The 19595-nt window shown below is 41.3% G+C and overlaps 1 protein-coding gene across 4 annotated transcripts in view; it reads left to right on the top strand.

Annotated features, from left to right (window-relative positions):
• The window catches only part of Khdrbs3 (KH RNA binding domain containing, signal transduction associated 3), a 138932-nt gene that overhangs the window by 94594 nt on the left and 24743 nt on the right, over positions 1-19595 (top strand). For all 4 annotated transcript variants that reach the window (XR_012909630.1, XM_075960876.1, XM_075960874.1 and 1 more), the window contains exon 7: positions 2134-2216. Coding sequence is in view for 3 of the 4 variants with exons in the window: in XM_075960876.1 (XP_075816991.1) it covers positions 2134-2216 (83 nt within the window). In the remaining variant the exon portion in view is untranslated. The remainder of the gene's footprint in view (positions 1-2133; positions 2217-19595) is intronic.

Below are 19595 nucleotides of genomic sequence, written 5' to 3'. Positions count from 1 at the left end.
GTGTATAGTCATGCTTACCTTTTGTTCTCCAAGTTCTGTAACTGCTCACATGCAGATATGATGCATGATGTGTTGATGTTTGCATATGATGTGAGGTTGTCATTCAATTTTATCTTCTTATGTGTGGGTCTCTCTGCAGGGGTCCCAGCATTATTTATTGAAAAGTCCTGAGTGAGCTGTCTTGAAACTATTGTTAAAAAGTGAATTGCATTTAAATATGAATGGTAATTTCTGACTTTCTTTTTTTGTGTGCCTGTGATGGTGTATTGCTTTGGTTACTGTAATGCTTCAAATATATAGACTGTTTTTCTGATCCACTGTCATGCAGGTGTGTTTTGCTGTTATTGGATGTATCGCTCCATAGTTACATATTTATCTTTGTATTGTCCTTTATGTATTTCTAAACATGAAAATTTTTATGTAGCTTCAAGTTACTAACAACTTCTCCTTCTTTGAAGGGCTCTCTCTGTTTCCTAAAATGTGTGTCTACTACTGGTCCTTTTCTGGTTTTGCCTGCTATGGTTCTGAATCCTCTGTTAATTTGAAGGAGCGTTTCAGTGTAGCGCACCTCACCTACTCTTCTGTCTGAGCTTCTTTTGTGTCTGGAATCTGGGTTCTCCTTGTCTTCTAGGTGCTGTCCTCCTGTCGGGATGTTCCTGTGTCACCAGGTACATGTCTTTGGCAGGGTTTTCTGCATTTGCCTTTCTGGCTCTTACGGTTGTGGATCTCTGTGGTTTTACTTTTAGAAATGTTAAGCTTCTTAGGTATGTGAAGTTTTCTCATCAAATTGGGAAAGGTTTGAACTGGTTGTTTCTCTGAATATTTTTCTGCTCATTCACTGGGTACTGTTCCCAGGTCTCTGATGCTATGTTCTTTCTTTCCGTTCTTTGTTCTCAGCATGTCTGTCTTCAAGTTCAGTGACTTCTGTCCAGTGTTTCTGCTGATGAAACCAATGACGTTTCTGCTTTATTGGTTTCCAAGCCAAGCATTTCCTTGGCCTCTCTGTCGACTGATAGGCTCTATTTGGTGAGGTGATATACTGAGGCTTTTCTTGGTCATAACAGTTTGTTTAGCTCCTTGGCTATGTTCAAGATGCTGGTTTAAATTCTTTGCCTAGCAGATTGAATGCTTTTACTTCCTCAGAGACAATTTTTATTAATAGCTATTTTTCTTATAGAAAGACCATATTTTTGTGTTTTTATTAACATGCCTCAAATTCTTGTTTTAAACTAGACACAATATATATTAATCATCAACTCTAGGAATCACATTCTTCCAGGATTTGTTATATGTTATGTTTAGGACTATTCAAAACAAATTCTGTGACATATGTATGCATCAGACGTTGCCCCCTTAGTCTCCTCTGCGTTAACTTTGTGTCTGGCTTCTGATGGGTGTATGCTTAGGTATATTGGCACTCATACCCGGCACTCACCCAGCCAGTTTACCCTCAGCTATGCTTTATTTCCTCCCCATGCTGGATCTCAGGGCCAGTCAAAGGAAACAGTTCTGGGCGTATGGCACTGAGGTGGGCACAGCCCTCTAGATTTCTGGGAATATTTTGGATTTTTTTAATGCGTATTAATTAACTCATTTGCCCAGTATTTCTCCACAGTCTCAAGCAGCTAAACTGTTAAACAAGTGGCTCTAATTATTTTCTTCAGCTAACCCCTAGGGAGTGAGCCTGTTTGTACTAAAGAGAGTGCCAAGTCAGATCAGATGAAGATCACTCACTGGGAACTGTTGCTAAAGGCTCTTCCAGTTGCCTCACTGCACCCCAGTGGCTCCCAGCCTGTGGTTGCTAAGTGGAAATATCACACACTTCTGTTCTCACCAAGATTTAGCCATGCTTTCTTCCTTTGTGTGTTTGTTTTTAAATAAATGTTCTTTGGCACTCTGCAGCTCCCTGGTTCATTTTTGAGTCCTGACCATGTAGCAATGGTTTCCAGCCCATGCTTGTTCTTTTGAGAGAATGTTGGGAGCTTTTTGCTCTGGCCATTGGACTGAAGCCACGACTGCACATCTCACACCATGGTTAGACTCAGCGTCATCTGGTACCATGCAGGAACTGGAAGCAGAGTGTTCTTTCTTTCCAGCGGGTCTTCTTAATTTCTCTCCTCTGGTGTGTTTCAGGACTATGATGATGGGTATGGTACGGCGTACGACGAGCAGAGTTACGACTCCTATGACAACAGCTACAGCACTCCAGCCCAAAGGTAAGAGTCACCTCTTGCTACCAGGCCATGCAGGGAGGTGTGATGTCATCTAGTGGGACTGACTGGACTTATTGTTGTTTCTTCCATATATAGAAGATATATAGATGCTTTGTTTTTTAAAGATTTATTTATTTATTATGTATACTGTCTTCTGCCTGCATGTATACCTGCAGGCCAGAAGAAGGCACCGGATCTCATTAAGGATGTTTGTGTACCACTATGTGGTTGCTTGGAATTTAACTCAGGTCCTTTGGAAGAGCAGTCAGTGCTCTTAACCTTTGAGCCGTCTCCCTCCCTTTAGATGCTTTTCTAGGATGGCCATTTCACTGTGTTAATCCTGTGGATCTATGAGCATGGAACGTATTTCAATCTTCTGATGTCTTTCCAAGTTTCTTTCTTCAATATTTTAAAACTTTTATTCTACAAGGTTTTGTTTTTTGTTTTTTTTTTTTTGCTTTCTTGGTTACAGTTATTCCAAGATTTCTGTTTGTTTTAGTTTTTGTTGTTTTGAGGTGATTGTAAAAAAGGTACTGTTTCCCTAATTTCTTTTTCAGTCTAATTGTATTTGCATATAAAAAGGTTATGTAATCCACATGAAAAAGAAACTGAAAGATAAATTCCACATAATCATCTCATTAGTTGGAGAAAAGACCCTTGACAAAACCCAACACACCTTCATGTTTCTTGGAGAAACTATAGTTATAGTGATACATCTCAACAGTATAAAGGGAATTTACAGCAAGCTCACTCTAAAATCCAGAACAAAACAAGGCTATCCACTCTCTCCACACCTATTCAATAAAAGCCTTGAAATGTTTACTAGAGCAGTAAGACAACTGAAGGAAAGCAGAATTCAAACAGGAAAGGAAAACGTCAAAGTGTCTTGATTTGCAGATGGAGTGATTTTATATATGAAGTCATTAAAAACTTCATCAGGAAATTACTAAGCAAATTAGGAGAATTCAAAATTAATACACAAAATCAGTGCACACTGACCGGACTTTCTTTTTTAGACTATTTTATGTTCTGTATGTTTCTTATATCTTGATAAAGGCACCTCTATTTAAATTAGGTAAATTTTCTTTTAGATTTTATTGAAAATATTTTCTGTGCCTTTGACTTTGTTTTTCTTTTCCCCTCTATCTCTATTATCTGTAAGTTTGGTCTTTTCAAAATATTCTAGATTTCCTGGATATTTTGTGTTTGGAGTTTTTAAATACACACACACACACACACACACACACACACACACACACACACACACACACCATTTTCTTCAGTTGAATTATCCATTTATTCTACCCCATCGTCAAGGCATGAGACTCTCTTTTATGTCAATGGGGAAGATTCCTCTGAAGTGTTTGTTTGACAGCCTGTCTTTCATTTTCAGTTTTATCTCAATCTGTGTTTTCTTTGGTGAATCTATTTCTTTGTTAAATTCTATTTTCATGTCTTGAATTGTTTTCTTTATTTCATTCCATTGTTTGTGCTTTCATGATCTTCTTTAAGGGCTCTATTCAAGTCTTCTTTATGGTTCTTGTTGTTTTGAAGTTCTTGTCTTGTGCTTCAGCTTAACTACTTTCTCAGGGCCTGTTGTAAAAGGTCTGTTGGTTTCTGGAGGAGACATACTGCCTTGGTTGTTCATCTTTCTTTAAAGATATAAATAATGTACATCTGATCTAGGCGTCTGGAGTTCTGGTGTTTGAATTCTTTCTTGATGTAGTTACCTGGTCTCCTTTTTGTTAGGTCTGTCCTGTGGTTTCTGTTGCCACTCTGGGTCCTGGCTAAGTGTGATTGTGAGGAACCTACTAGATAGAAATTCTGGGTCCCATTCTAGTGTGGTATGTGTGGGTCCCTGTTAGAGTGAGTTGTTCTGCGGGTCAGTGGGAGTCACAAAGGTACAGAGGTGGCCTAGAAAGAAGTCTGAAACGGGCAACAGGAAAGAACTTAGAGGATGCTGGGTCTGCACCAGGAGGCCATGTGTCAAGGGGATGGAAGTGGCCTTCTTATGTTTTCACTTTGGTTTTTCATGGGTACCAGTCCCATCCTGCATAGTTACCATAGTAATAGAGGAGGAAACAAGCACATTGTTTTTTTATTTAGTCCACAACCATGCAAGACTCCAGTCCAGAGTGTTTCCTGAGCTGCCTTAAAGAGCCAGATTTAAAGCCCTTACTAATAGGACAGTAATGTCACAGTGAGTCTTTGGTAAGCAGACAGAATGAAAGCAAGTAACTTACAGGTAGTCTAAATCAGGATAGGAGTTTATTGGAGTTTAAACCATTGCCCACATGACTCACTCAGTCTAAAGGACAATGGCCAGAGTTGGGTCTGGGCTGGTGGAGCTTGTGGTCTTTTCAGTTTAAGTGTTGTGGTAATACGTAAATACAATGGGAGGCATTCCTTTGTCATTCTTCAGTCAGTGGTTCTTGAATGTCTGCCATATGCTCGGCACTGCTCTTAGTGTTTGAGGCCTGAGACTCACAGAGCTGTCATAGAGCCGGTAGCTGGAAAGCTCACTGGCTATAAGGAAACAGATGTAAATACTTAATTGTAAGCTATTATGAGAAGCCTGAGAAGTTTCATGTTTTTCTTGGAAAGACTATAAAATTCCAGTTTGGAATTTATGAATATATCTGAGAGAATAAAGGAGAGTTCCCAGATGATGGTTAGGGAAAGGACTTCTTACCAAGTAAGGCAGGCACAAGAGACACCAAACAACAGCAAAATACCTTGTGTGGGGAGCATTCATAGTGTAATTCGGATGGAAGATTCTCTCTGGGAGCTGAAACGTAAGACTTGGAAGCAATAGGGAGCTGAGAGAATGGCGTGTTTAGACTTGAATCTAGAGAAATTAATTAGCCAATAGTATCGAGAAGCTGGATTGGCAGATGCTTAGCATAGGTTTGGGCAAAATCAGTTAAGAGGCGGCAGCACTATAAATATAAACCCGTAAGTGTCAGGGAGGACTCGCTAAAGGAAACAGCTTATAGGCCAGTGCAGCCACCTTCTCTGAAGTGAGGTTTCCAGTGCTTCAGCTGACCGTACCCAGGAGCAAAACCCATGAGACCTGTATGCATGCGCGGTGCAGAAGGAGCCTAGCCATGTGGAACATGCACTTCTTGGAGAAGAAACTGGTTCAAATAATTAGTTGCCAAATATCATTCAACTGTGAAACAGAAGCCAGTGAACCTTGGTCTGCATGACATAGAATATAGACTTATGTAACCTGCTGCTTTTTAGTAAATTAAAATGAGATTGCTTTTTTTGTGCAGTTGTCTAAAGAAATGGTTTTTTTCTTTCTACTAGTATTTAATAAAATACTACAGTACTGTTTTCTCATAGTTCTGAAAGTGAGTCTCAAAGTCAGCATGTCAGCAGCTCCTTTTCTCTGATTGGCAGGTGTGTCCTCTGTATCCTCACAGTGTATTTCCTGTGTGAGTACATCTTTAGTGTCTTGTGTATCTAAGGTTTGTCTTAGGAGAACATTTATCAGAGTGGATCAGAACTCATTCTTAGACTTCATTTCATCTTAAACTACTGCTGTAAAGGTCCTGTCTTCAGTCACAGTCATCATTAGGGGTTTTGGGGCCCAGGGGTTCAGAATAGAACTTTAGGGGGAGGGTACGCATGCCACATAGGTACTATACTATAATGCATGTGCAGCATGTGTCTAAAAGTTAGGAGCCTGATATGAAGCAAAATATCTCTAGTGTCAGCATGGAGATCATCCCTCCCTTCTCAGTATCCCCTAAAATACTGCTAAACTAAACCTTGAGATGCCATCATTTACATAGGTTCAGAGAGCTTGTCTGAAATTCAACTCAGGGCCCACCAAGTGTGTAAAGCTCTCTTGGCCCATATTTCATCCTCCTTCCTCCCTTGTTTGATTTCAGCTGGTTTTACTAATTGCCTTTGTATTCCCCATTCTTGATGTTCTGGTGTTGGTGTTTTCCTCAGAAGGCTCCTATGCTGTGGCTGCTCGTGCAGACTTTGAACCTTAGGAGGTGGGGCCTCACTAGAGGAAATGGGGAATTGTGGGTAGGTCCTTGGGAGCATCCTGTCCATGTCCCCATTCTGGCTCTCTGCTACCATCAGGTAGAATCATTCTCCTCACAAGCTACTGCTGTCTTGATGTGCTGCCTACCATGGGGGCCCAGTGATGACCAAAAGCTCTGAAACAGTCGACTAAGCCAAGCCACTGTCCCCTTAAGTTGTTTTGAGAGGTATTATGTCAGAGGTTAAAATGTCTGGGTCTTTGATTCGGTTTCATGGGTCCTCCTGTCTGTTTTTATGCCAGTACCAGGCTGTTTTCAGTACTGTAGCTCTGTAGTAGAGTTTGAAGTCAGAGATTGTGATGCCCCCAGAAGTTCTTTTATTATACAGGATTGTTTTGGCTATTCTGGGGTTTTTGCTTTTCCATATAAAATTGATTACCATTCTTTTGAGATCTGTGAAGAATTTTGCTGGGATTTGATGGGCATTGCATTGAATCTGTAGATTGCTTTACAAATTGTCACCAGATGTTTTTATATCCAGTGGTGGGATCCACTGCATGTGGAATCCCAGCCCATTAAACACTTTTCACATAGTTCAATACTTTAGGTATTTGATTATTTTTTTGAAAAAAACAAATTGAGCATTAAAAACTATCAACACATACTGAAACAGTCTGAAGTAGACATTGACAAAAGCTAGATCCCAACTGAAATTAATACTCCAGACCAACAGATTTCCTTAATTCTTAATGGAAAACTCCATAGGGGAAAAAAAAGCAGAGGGGATGGGGTGGTTGGTGATGAAAAACCAGAGTGACAAACCTAATAAAGGAAGTCAATGACACTTGCCAAAGTACAGCAAGGAAGCTTCATAGACTGTGGCCATGGAATTTGGCATCACAGGAGGCAGGCCAGGCTCCAGACGGAACTGAGAGGATGGGGGCAAGAATAGAAGATTCATAACAGCCAATAATAGGTACAGAGGATCTATCTAAGCTGTCACTTTGGCAAGATGTCTAAAAAGCAGCTGGAAATGAGCAAAGGCTCCCTGCAGCTTGTGACTTGAGCGTTCCTTTGTCCCCTGCCTTGGAGGTGATGGAGTGTGGACGTGCAGAGGTGCTGGCAAGGTGGCCGGGAAGCAGAGATGAGGATGGGGCCCCTTGTCCCTGGCAAGGCAGAAACCTGACGAAGTTCTCCTTGATAGTGGCATATTCTTGTCAGTAAAGTGCAAATGACTGAGATATGACAAATCTAGCCCTCAGTGATGGAGCAGCAACAGTGCAGCAGCTGACTGGGAGTCCCCCAGGAGCCCCAGAGCCACTGTCAGCTTCCTCTTCTGTTGCATCGCTTAGTTAACAAGGCACCTTCATTACACTGAAAATGATCTATCAGGAAATTCTTTAAATTAAACAGGAAAGAAAAGGATTTTCTCCCAATATTTACTAGTGAAGTTGGAGAGAACCTAATGTGTGACAAACGTGCCAAGTGCTGGTTAGTGTGTCAGGTGCTCTCAAACTCGTCATTGGACTTGACTTTAAGTCCTTAATCTTAGAAGGAGATGCTGAGACAGGGAGTGCATTCCTGTCTAGTTCAAGAATAATCCCTGCTGGAAGCCTTGTTCCAGACAGGTTCAACGACCTGGGAAGGCTGTGTGAAGTTGGTACCATGAAGAAATTGTGACCACTTTTGTTCAAACATATGGCCCTGGAGAGCCTGGCCTGTCTTTATTTATACAGCATCAATGGTTTGCATGAACAGTTTCACAATTAGATTTTGCTTCCTAATTTGTTCCTTGCCTCTTTCTCCTTCTGCCCTCCAGTTCCTTTTTGATTTGTATTTCTATTGTTAGAAGCATAACCAGTGTTAAAACAACCCACAAAGGAAGTTTTCCGAGGAGGTACACCTACAAGTAGAGCAGGGTGCCCAGTTGGCAGCATTTGTAGTTCCAGTGTCATGCAGTTTTGTCTCTAATGGTTAATGTTTCCATCTGTTAGGGTCTGGGTTCTCACAACTCACCAGCTGAAGCTGGATCAGTTCATTCTACATTTTGAAATACCTTCTCTGGGGATACCAGGTTTTTCCTTATATCGTATAAGCAGCATAACTTGAAAGGTTAATTTTAATAGTTGGCACTGTTTATCCCTTGTTCTTATGTCTGTCTCTCTTAACTTGTTATGGCATTGACACAGTTACTAGAAATGAGGGAACTGTGGGTTTCTGTGATTCTTCTTCATTCCCTGACTCTAGACTGTTCCCACTAACTCCTGACATCATCTGTTTAAGAACATTTCTCTAAGACTCTTGTGGCTAAAAACATTTTTTGCAGAACAATTATGCTAATATGTAAATTTCATGACCTACTGTGACTCATTCAGGCCAGCAAGATGGTAACATGGTGAAAGCAAGGAGAACAGGCAGCGCACATGCTCCCAGCGTCATGCCCAAAATGACGCAGCCCACTGTCCACAGGTCTTTGTCAAGTGGGTCAGGGTCTCCAGGACCTTGCTATAAGGAGAACTATTCATGCTATTCTCAGGCCTTGGTGACCCAAAGAAGTCACATGGCTCCTGCCAAACCCTAGTCCAGTTCTTCTTGTAAGCATGGTAAATATAGGGTGTGTGTGGAGATGGTTGGAGGCATTGCAATAAATGTACAGAATACCTGAACAGTTGTTACACGTAGAGTCTTTATGCCTTTCCTCCACAAGTATATGGGAACACACTAGGGGCAAAGGCAGGCTCATGGTGATAAATCAATTGCCACTGTCAGTTCACTGTTTAATGTTCTTGAGAATACATGAGATTTATCACCGAGGACTTGTAGAATAATGGTAGTGTATGAAAACAGAGTCCACCAGGGAGATGTACGACATCATTTGGATTTAGCGCTGCCATCTGCTTAATAGTGCTGAGAAAGACTACAGCAGCACTTAGGATCAGCCACTCATAGCAGTGACAGATGCTACGCTGGGTGAGCATGAGGGAAGAGGTTCCTTTCCACACTGGACCATGTGACGGGCTGTCTGAGCAAGGCAAAGTGTTGCTTTTCAAACCCCCAACTTTAAACCTTCACTGTACAGTGTTTAAAGGTCTGCTTAGCAGAACTCTTTTTTTGGTTTCTTCTTTTTTTTAATTTATTTATTTATTAAAAATTTTTACCTCCTCCCATTTCCCTCCCATTTCCCTCCCACTTCCCCCCTTCCACTCTCCAGTCCTAAGAGAAGTCAGGGTGCTCTGCCCTGTGGGAAGTCCAAGGCCCTCCCACTTCCATCCAGGTCTAGGAAGGGGTGCATCCAAACAGACTAGGCACCCAAAAAGCCAGTACATGCAGTAGAGTCAAAACCTGGTGTCAATATTGGCTTCTCAGTCCACCCTCATTGTCAGCCACATTTAGAGAGTCCAGTTTGATCACTGTTCGTTCAGTCCCAGTTCAGCTGGCCTTGGTGATCTTCCATTAGATCAGTCCCACCGTCTCCGTGGGTGGGCGCACCCCTCGCTGTTTTGATTTCCTTGCTCATGTTCTCCCTCCTTCTGCTCTTCATCTGGGCTTTGGGAGCTCAGTCCAGTGCTCTAATGTGGGTCTCTGTCTCTATCTCCATCCATTGCCAGATGAAGGTTCTATGGTGATTGCACGATATTCATCGGTGTGGCTATGGGAGAAGGCCAGTTCAGGCGCCCTCTCCTCTGCTTAGCAGAACTCTTCATGCCTTTCCTCTGTCTCATACAGTGTTAAAATATATTTCTGTTGGTTTATGAAAGAGTTCTCGTACTGTTTTACATTCATGGAATCTCTTTAAACAAAATTAATATTACTTGGTAAAAGGAAGGGCATAAGTAATTGTGAGAGCCCACAGATTTGACTCCATTCCATCTTGACTTAAGGTCAGAGAGTTCAAACCTATTCTTGATCCTCAAGGTCAGATAACTGGATGCTCAATCTAAGATGTGGTTACTGGGTGCTGTGAAAATTAAGGATGTAATCACATTTGTTTGTTCCTTGTATCATGATAAGGAAGTCATTTGCCCTCCCCTTTTGCTTGGGGTATATAAGGGTATGAGAAATAAGTTTGGGCGGACAGATGCCCTCCCAAGTCTATCTTCCATCTCTTGTCTATTTCTTTCCTCCATCCTCACTCCCCTTTTTAGGCATGTTCAAACAGGTCAGCTGGTTTTGGACAAGTAATATTGTAGTATTTTTTTATTTTTAAAGAAAGAATAGTATATACTTAGATTTAGGTGCTAAGAGAGGAGGGAGAGGGAGGGAGGGAGGGAGAGAGAGAGAGAGAGAGAGCGAGCGAGCGAGCAAGAGAGCGAGAGGAAAAAGGCAGGACAAGCAGTGGTGTGGGCCTTTTATTTGTAGATGTGCCTGGACTTAACAGTGCCACTGTGAGCGCTTGACGCTAAGAGTTCTGTGAGAGAGACTGGGGCAGTAAGAGCGCAGTGACAGGGACAACAGGAAGAGCACAGTGAGGAGCATCCAGGTGAAGAGGGTCAGGTGAAGAATTTAGTTTTCCACTTGCCCTATTAAGATAGATTGTGATATAACTACTTTCAGTGGGTAATGCATTTGGGGGTAAAATTTCTTTGGGATGTGTTGATTTCAGGATATAGATTGAAGGGAAGCACCTACATTAAATAATTGTATAGAATATTTTTTATTCTAATAGCCCACCACACAGCTGGTAGCTGTTGTTCTATCCCAGTTGTTGTCATTAATTACAAATATATTTTCATGATAGATTTTACTTTATTTTTAAGTAAATGGGTTGTAGTTTTATCTTTGGCATTCTCTGTTGTTAAATATACAACAGTATATGTTCCCAGCATTATGGAAATTCAGGAAGGATGTTCAGCGAAGTTGAAGTGTGGTTGCTTAGGAATCTGGCACAACCCTGTGTGTAGCAGCTGTCTTGTGTTAGAACCCTCATCTCAATAGCCTCATCTACAAAATGGGAACACACAGCTCCCTCACCTACCGCGTATAGCTGTGGGGGTTGAGGAGAGAACGTCTTACCCTTCTGTGGCGCTGTGCTCTCGGTGCCTCGGCTATTTCTTGCCTTACTTCTGGCATGTGTAATTATTTGCCTGTACTTGCTACTGGTGACTGCTGAGATGCTCAGGTTGCCTCCCTGGTTGTCCTCCATACAGCTTCTCTATGTGACTTGGTCTAGGATGAACAGTTAAAAGCAATAGTGCTCTCGACTTTATACCACCTGTTTCCTACTCTGATGTTTTTATTTGATGTTCTGTAGAAGACCAGGAACTAGAAGACATACAGAAGAGTAGGAATTACTCACCAGAACTTTCCTGTCTTCCTTAATCTGTCACTTAGAAACACTGCTATACCTCAGGAACACAAATTTATGTTGATCATGAAGTTAAAAAGATAGTCACTTGATCCAATTGCAGTCTTTTAAAAATGATCAGTAAAAAGTATTGATAGTGTTCTTAGTACTGCTAAGCTTAGACACATAAGTTATATTATTTACATATTTTTGCATGTAGGGAAAAAAAACTATGCATTTAAACTTAGCCAAAGTAGTAGAGATAAAAGTGTCTCAGGTAAGGCTGAGTCAATATTTCATTGATTAAAATGACTGTTTTACCTGTCATGGCTAGTCTTTCTGCCTGGATTTGAATCACTGACCTACTGTTTACTCGTTGTGACAGGGTAAGTTATGGAAATAGCAGCTACCTATTAGAACAGGCATGAGTTCCTGTGTGGAAGCAGGGTAGCTTCAGAAAGAATTGTTCAGAGGCTCATTTACATATTCAAATTAAGGCACAATTTGATGGGAGGTTTCTTGGACTGGATAACATCTAAGTCTCTGTCTGCTGGTAGTTTTCTTTGTTGGGAACAGGAAGGACTGTCGCTGAAAGTATGGACAGTGATGTGTTCTCCCCCTGGTTCCACAGCAAGGTGTTTGTAATTGCTGCACAGGCTTCTGTGCAGCAATTACAAACACCTTGTTATCACCTCCCAGTCAGGGTCTCAGAGCAGGTCAGCTAGCTGGAGTTTTGTTTTCCGACTGACTCTACAGAAGCTTTCCACAAGCAGCCATGATTTGAACGCCATTCCTGCTGACTAGTAAACACCATATAAATGGGGTTGTGCACATATTGGAAGAACTCTGCGCAATGTCTAGTAGATAGTTGCTAGGTAAATATTCATTTCTCCAAGAAATAAATTCCCAGCATCATGCATTCATTTGCTCAGCGGTGTTCACAGAGTACTGACAGAGTGCTAAAATGTGTCCTGGGTGCTAAAGAAGATTTGATGAACAAAGTGGTGACAGTTGTGAATGAGTTAGGCAGGTTCAGCTTTGTTGAGAACGATGATTTAAGATTTAAAAGCTCTTCAGAGCTTGGCTGAGTAAAAGGCATCTGTGAGAACAGTAGTCTGTGTGAAAGATCAGGAACGATGGTATTTCCTGCCTTCTGCCTTTCTAAGTGCTAGGATTTTCTTCTGTTTGAACTCATGACTCCAAAATCTTCTCAATAGAAATCTTTGCATTTCCCTTTGAGATACTTTTAAGCAATTTGTTATAAGAACTTTTAAAGAGTATGCTATAGAAATTTCTTAACCAAGCGTAATAGCAATAAGATTAAAGTGACATATACATTTAAACCTTTGAAGTGAGTCAGTTGGGTCACAGAGGCAAGCGGATCTCTGTGAGTTCTAGGCCAGCCAATTCTACACAGGAAGTTTTAGGCCATCTATGATTACATAGTGAGACCCTGTCTCAAAAAGAACTATATAATGCTAACTGAAATCTGTGGGCCTAGAGAGGTGACTTCATGGACTGCTCTTGAAGAAGACTGAGTTCCGTTACCAGCACCCATGTTGGGTAGTTCACAACTACTTTCCCACCTCCAAAGGCACCTGGACTCGCGTGTAATGACATACACATAAACACATAATTAAAAATTGTAAAATAACAGTGATGTTGTAGGAGAGTGTTGTTTGTTGTGGCAGCAGCTATGTTCAGTAGAGTAGTAGCTGTCAAAGGTGTCCAGGCCCCGGTCCCTCACATGGAAGTGTGTCACCTTTATTACATTGCAGGTGGGACTTTGCATATATGTTAATCTAAAGAATTGAGTTGAGAAAATTGCCCTCTGTAGTATCTGGTAGGTTTATTACAATCACACAGTAGAAAATCCGGAGAATGTGTAGTCCTGTAGGAAAGGCAAAGATGAATCAACACTGCTGACTTTGAGAATAGAGGGAGGGGCTACAGACAGATATGAGTGGCCTGAGGCTAAACAGAAGCTGGTGGGTGCTTATTCTTCCCTGGAGTCTCCAAGAAGGAATATGACCTTTGCCCCTTGATTTTAACTCAGAGGGGACTCTGTCAGGTAAGTCACTCATGTTAGCTGCTTTGTTTATAGTAATCTCCTGTAGCAAACAGACAGAAACACAACCACCGCCCAGACCAAGGGATGCTCTCTACAGCTGTAACTGTTTCTAAGTTTCCAGTTATTTCTCATAAAACATTCATCAGCCAAGGAAATATGATAGTCAAGAGATTGTTAGTTGCCAAAAGTTAATATAATTGATCATTAACTAAGGCTATAAAAGAAAATAGCAAATCAGCATAAAAAGGTATTGAACCCTTAACCTAATTAATACTAATAGTATGCTGCATTCACAAAAAAACAAAATACTTATTTTTCCTAAATTTGGATAGAAGTTCCATCAACACAGACAATATTCTGAGCAACAGTATTAGATCATTAAGTTTCTGTGGATGACAGTGAATGGAAAAGGAGAAGACAACTGTTGTAGGTAAGTAGAGGAGGAAGTTCATTGTAGATGAGGGGAGAACATAGCCAGAGGCAGGGGCATCTGGGAGCCTCCAGAGTGGACAGGATCCTGCTGGGTGAGAGAAAGGGGAAAGCCAAAGCAAGAGGCCAGGAGGGTGGAGAGTAGATGGAAATACCCAGATAACTAAAATGGTTGGATTACATAGGGAAGGCAGTCCAGCCCCTGGGCTTGAGAAGTTTGGTGTGCCTGTTGGGAGGGGGGGCAAGGGTGGGGGAAGTAATGCCATCCAGGAAGACCCTGTAACAAGTTGGGACTTAGGGATGCTGGGAGAACCTGGTGGCCAGAATTCACTTTGGAATGGTAAGTAGGTACCTCAGCCTTTTGTCCCAGATTTGAGACCAAACAGGAAATAATAAAGAAGTAGGAAATACAAAAAATCCAAAACAATCTGTGATGCCAGACAGTAAGAAAATGTCAACACAGACAAAGACTGACAATGTGTCAGAGAAACACTGGGTTTCACTGAAGGCACTTCCGGTCGCCAAGGCTAAGGAATTGAGTGGTGGAGCAGGACAGCATAGGCTATTTGATTGTTAGTGTCATTCATAGTATTAAATGGCACCGTCCTGGACACCATAATCCTAAAAGTTGATGCCTGTTTGGGTCACAATCCACCGTGTCACACTCCTGAAAAAGTTTACAATTTGGGACAATGAGATTCTAAAAGATAATATTTAGAAAGCACAATTCCCAATGAAAAGGGCTGTAAGGAAAGGCTGGAAATACCCACTTATTTGGGTGAGAAATTAGCATACTTTGCATTGTTGCAGGAGCCTCCCCAAGAATTTAACTAAGTTTAGTGATCTTCTGGTCTCCAGATTGTCCTTCTGGAGTAAGGGGGCACTAAACAGCTGTTGGGTAGAGAAGTTAGAAACTGGGATATGCATTTTTTTTCTTCTTTTTTTTTCTTTTTCATTTTCTCTTTGGCTGTTGGGTAAGAGTTTTATGACTGACTGCTCCAGATTTTAGGGGATGTGAAGGTTACCAAGTATTGAGAGTTACTGGATTCAAAGATTCTGGAACTGATCCTCTTGTCTATGGAGGCATCACTAGAAAAACCAAGGTACTTGGTAAATATTATTTGAAGTTGGTGAAGCTTGTAGAAGAAAGTGGGTTTCAGTTGAATCCCCAACCATAACAAGAAATTCACAGTTTGGAATTAGGGCCTTCGGAGAATGATTTTCAAGATCATTCCATTAGCGTTTATACCTATTAATTCCAATATATTTGGTGGGACCCCCAGATGTTTGGAATAGCTGCATATAGTGGAGTGGTGAAAACTTCTTTTTATATATGAGTTCCTGGAGTCTGGAAAGCCTAGCATTAAGTGGAAGACAAAAACCATGTGTTCTTTACTCACATGTAGATCCAGGAAATTTTGATGAATTAAAACTGTTTGCCTGAAGAAGCTAGCACAGTGTCTGATTGCTACAGGTGTAGTTACAGAGAACAGCAGAGCATACTGCAGCATCACCACTTGGTTCTTGCCATCTTTGTGGTCTGTGCATGTGCGCACAGAACGGACAGCTACATATCACATGCTGTGTAGGAACATGGCACAGACTCAGGGATACTGATGATTAGATAAAGTTCATGAGATACCTACCAGTAAAAATACCAAAAGGAAATGCCAGTTGGGTGCTTGCCTAGCAATCCCATAAGGTTTTGCTAAAGTTCCCCTCTGCTGCCATTCAGTCCTTCTGGAAGTAGGAAAGTCAGGGTAGATTTCCAGCTTATTTTCTGAGGCCACCACACCAAACCTGACCCCCACATCAGAAAGAGGCATTGAAAGAAAAACACAAACCCAAGTTGCTGCTATGGTAGTCACTTATGAGCAAACATGTAAAAAAAAAACCAAGTAACTACAGATGATAGTCACTTATGGTCATACATGTAAAACAAACCCACATAGCTACAGACGGTAGTCACTTATGATCATACATGTAAAACAAACCCACATAAATACAGACTGTAGTCACTTACAATCATACATGTAAAACAAACCCAAGTAACTGCAGACGGTAGTCACTTACAATTATACATGTAAAACTCATTTACCAAAGCATCAACTCAAGGGCAATAGTGTATGAAAGCAAAGCTTTATTTCTATAAATAAATTTGCCTTGTTACTGAAAGGGTGGATTAAAATGGGAATCCCGCACTTTCACCATAGGAAATGATCACGTGATCATTTCCATGGGTGGTGGGAAATACTTTATAGAACTTGATATACATTGACAATGACAAGTATAAATCAGGACAAATAGGAAATAATTTCTGTTGACTTGATGAAATTCATTTCCAAGAAAAAAATTTAAGTGATTTTTTTTTAAAAAAAAACAACCAACTGAAATATCATATGTAAAATATCTCCTCCTTTCCTTCCAAGTAGATTGTGCTGCCTTCCCAGACACCACTTTTTCCCTGGTGGTGCTGAGAGCCTCTCAGAGTAGCGAGGGCAGGAGGAGAAAGTAGAGGAATAGACCTGAAAGGACCAGATTAGAAGAGATGACATTATTCCCCAAGGCTGTTTCTTACTGATGGTTTGGCTGAAAAGTTACTGGAACTGATAAATGATTTGGTTGCATAGTACACAATATTCAGATCACATATTTCTTTTTATCTGCAGCTAATATCTTAGCACTTCAAGAAACCACATTAACAGCATCAAACACTAAATACTAGGCAGTGGTAGCACCAGCCTTTAATCCCAGCACTTGGGAGGCAAAGGCAGATGGATCTCTGTAAGTTCAAGTCTGATTTACATAGCCACTTTTGAGCTAGCTAGGGCTATACAAAGACCCCTGTCTTGACAAACCAAAACAGACAAACCAACAAGCAAAATACTTAGGAACAATTTTTAGATATTATTTTTTTAATTTATGTGTTTGGGTTTCTTGCCTACAGTTATGTCTGTGTATTACATGCACATCTGGTGCCCAGAGGCCAGAGTGGGTGTTGGATCTCTTGGAACTGGAGTTATAGGTAGTTGTAAGCTACCATGTTGGTGCTGGGAATTGAACCTGAGGCTTCTGGAAGAGGAGCGAGTGCTCTTAACCAGTGACTATCTTTCCAGCCCTAGTCTTTATTTCCGTTTTTAGTATCTTTTAATTTTCATTGCATTTATTCAGTGGCTACTTAAGGACATTTTTATACAAGTGTGTGTCATATATGGAGCATATTCTTTTTAACATGACAGAAAATTCACTATTTAAGTTAAAATTGTAATTATTTTCATATTTGCCCAGTTTGTGAAGTCACTTTAAAATATTTCTAGCCCTCCAGTTAGCTTATTTATACCCATTTTTCTTAGCCTTTCTTACCCTCTGTCCCAGGCAGCCTTAGATTACATTGATGTAAGTAGCTCTCCCTCTTCTGGCATCTTGCATATATAACCACATTCTCCAAGTGATCTCTTATTTCCCATGGTTTCATATAGTGTTGCATCTTTAGACCAGTTCACATGAAGCATGTATCACTTTCTTTTTTATTGCTGAGTGAAGTTCCACATACAGGTCTACCTTTGATTGTTGATTTGGTAGTGGTGGTTACTGGGTTGTGCCCATTGTACGTTGATTGGAGAATGCTGCCGTGAGCATTTTCGCTCAAGTCTTTGTGGGGACTTGTTGTAGGTAACTGGGACTTTGAAAGTACTACATTAACCTTTGAAGAACCTTTCCTGCTGTTGCAAGGCACAGTGGTACACACCTGTATGCCCAGTGTATGGGTGGATAAGTCAGGAAGATGACACTTTCAAGGATAGCCCACCTTGAATAGAGAACTTGAGATGTTTGTGTTCTGTATGGTGGAAGGGAAGGCTGAGCAACCCAGCTGTTTTTCAAGTGGGAGTGCTGTTTACAGAACTCACTAGAAATGTGTGGAGCTTCTTAGACATAAGTCTGTCAAACTGCTCAGTTCTTATGTACTGACAACATTGGTATGTAGCATATAATGATAATAACATTAACATATAGTGTATAATGATAGTTATTAAATGGAGATAACTTATGATCCTGGACTATAGAGAAGATATATAGATGTCAGTCCCCTATCCCTACCCCCTACTCTCTGTAAAAATCATTACATCAAAACTGCAGGCCACTTTTCAGTTTTTCCAATAGAGCAGATAGAAGTCTTACCGGTAAAAACACCTTCAAGATTGACAAGTGAGCCGATGGAACACTAAACCAGCTATAAAATGTTGATAGAGCATTACTGGTACTATGCAATAGCCACAGACCTCAATGCCAAGAGTGCACGTTGCCACCCAATGCATATTAGATTGGCTTAATAATGCAGCTTGATATGCATTCAACTTTGATCTCCATTATGCCACAGAGCAGCACATGGAGGCTCTCCCTCAACTCTGATATCTCCCCAAAATGATTGTATTGTTTTTGAACTTGAACGCATATACCATTCTTTTGAGCCTCCTGTTTTTCCAGAACGACTCTTGAACCCCCCTCCCCTGTTCGACACCTCTGAGGCCGGTGTACCATACTTCTCTGACTTGCATCTTTCTGTTGTTTCTATCTGGAAAAATCCTGTTGTGGAGTTTGAGTGGTGTGTGCAGAAAGGTTTGTTGTTAATCCTGGTTCTGCCATTGACTATGTGAGCCTGAGTAGCTACACAGTGTCCTTGTGAAACTATATTTAGCTTCTGGGATGACAGAATAGTGCTTCTATTCCTGGAAGTGCAGTGCATTTAGGAAGTGGCAATTAGGTGCAGCCAGTACAAGACATTGTCCTCCGTTGTTGCTTTCATTAGGCTTGTGCCACTGTGTGTAAGCGCTTTGCTCTTAGCAGCGAATGTTGGCAGGGAGAAAGAATGTACTGCTATAATACTGTCAGTGTCTTTGAGTACTGCTCTGTTTTACTTAGACCTTAGAGCACTCTCAAGCAAGATACATTTCCAAACAATGTTTCTAATGAGAAAATAGAAATAACTTTGCCTAAATTTACACAAAGAAAGCTGAAGCCTAGATTCTTGCCTGTTTGCCTCTAAAGCCTGCTTAATGATAGCGGTTTCCTTGGACACAGTAACATGGAGAACCTCAGTTTAAGATGAAGACTTGGTTGGGTAGGAGAGTGAGTCCACATGGCTTGGCCTCACACTCCAGTGGTGCTTGCCTGTGTGTGTTCTGTGAAACTCACATGTGGAACATTGCCCGACTCTGTACAGGGGCACCTGTGGGACCTGCGGTCTTACCAACAAAGGATTGTTATCCTTTACATGTTTGTCCCCTGAGAATCTAGTTACAACTCATTTTTTCCAATTGTGTGGTACCATCTACATCCTCTAAGTGGGGAGTACAGGAGGACCCTTTCTTCTATAGGGAGCATAGCCTGGTCTCTGGGTCAGGACAGAGGCACAGATGCTCAGATCCTTTGAGCTCTATTACCAGGAATCAGCCCAACCAGGTGTTGTTTTTCTCAAAGTAGAGTGGAAGCAGCTGCAGGCTAGTGAGAGGACAGTGCCGTAGCCTAGAGTCTAGGCTCCCTGTGCTGTCACCTTTAGCTCTACTTCCATCCTGATGATTAGTACAACTCCCTCCCTG

The sequence above is a fragment of the Microtus pennsylvanicus genome, chromosome 2 (genome assembly GCF_037038515.1).
Source record: "Microtus pennsylvanicus isolate mMicPen1 chromosome 2, mMicPen1.hap1, whole genome shotgun sequence".
Lineage (NCBI taxonomy): Eukaryota > Metazoa > Chordata > Mammalia > Rodentia > Cricetidae > Microtus > Microtus pennsylvanicus.
The sequence above is the reverse complement of the archived record's forward strand: the minus strand, read 5'-3'. Positions and strand labels throughout refer to the sequence as shown.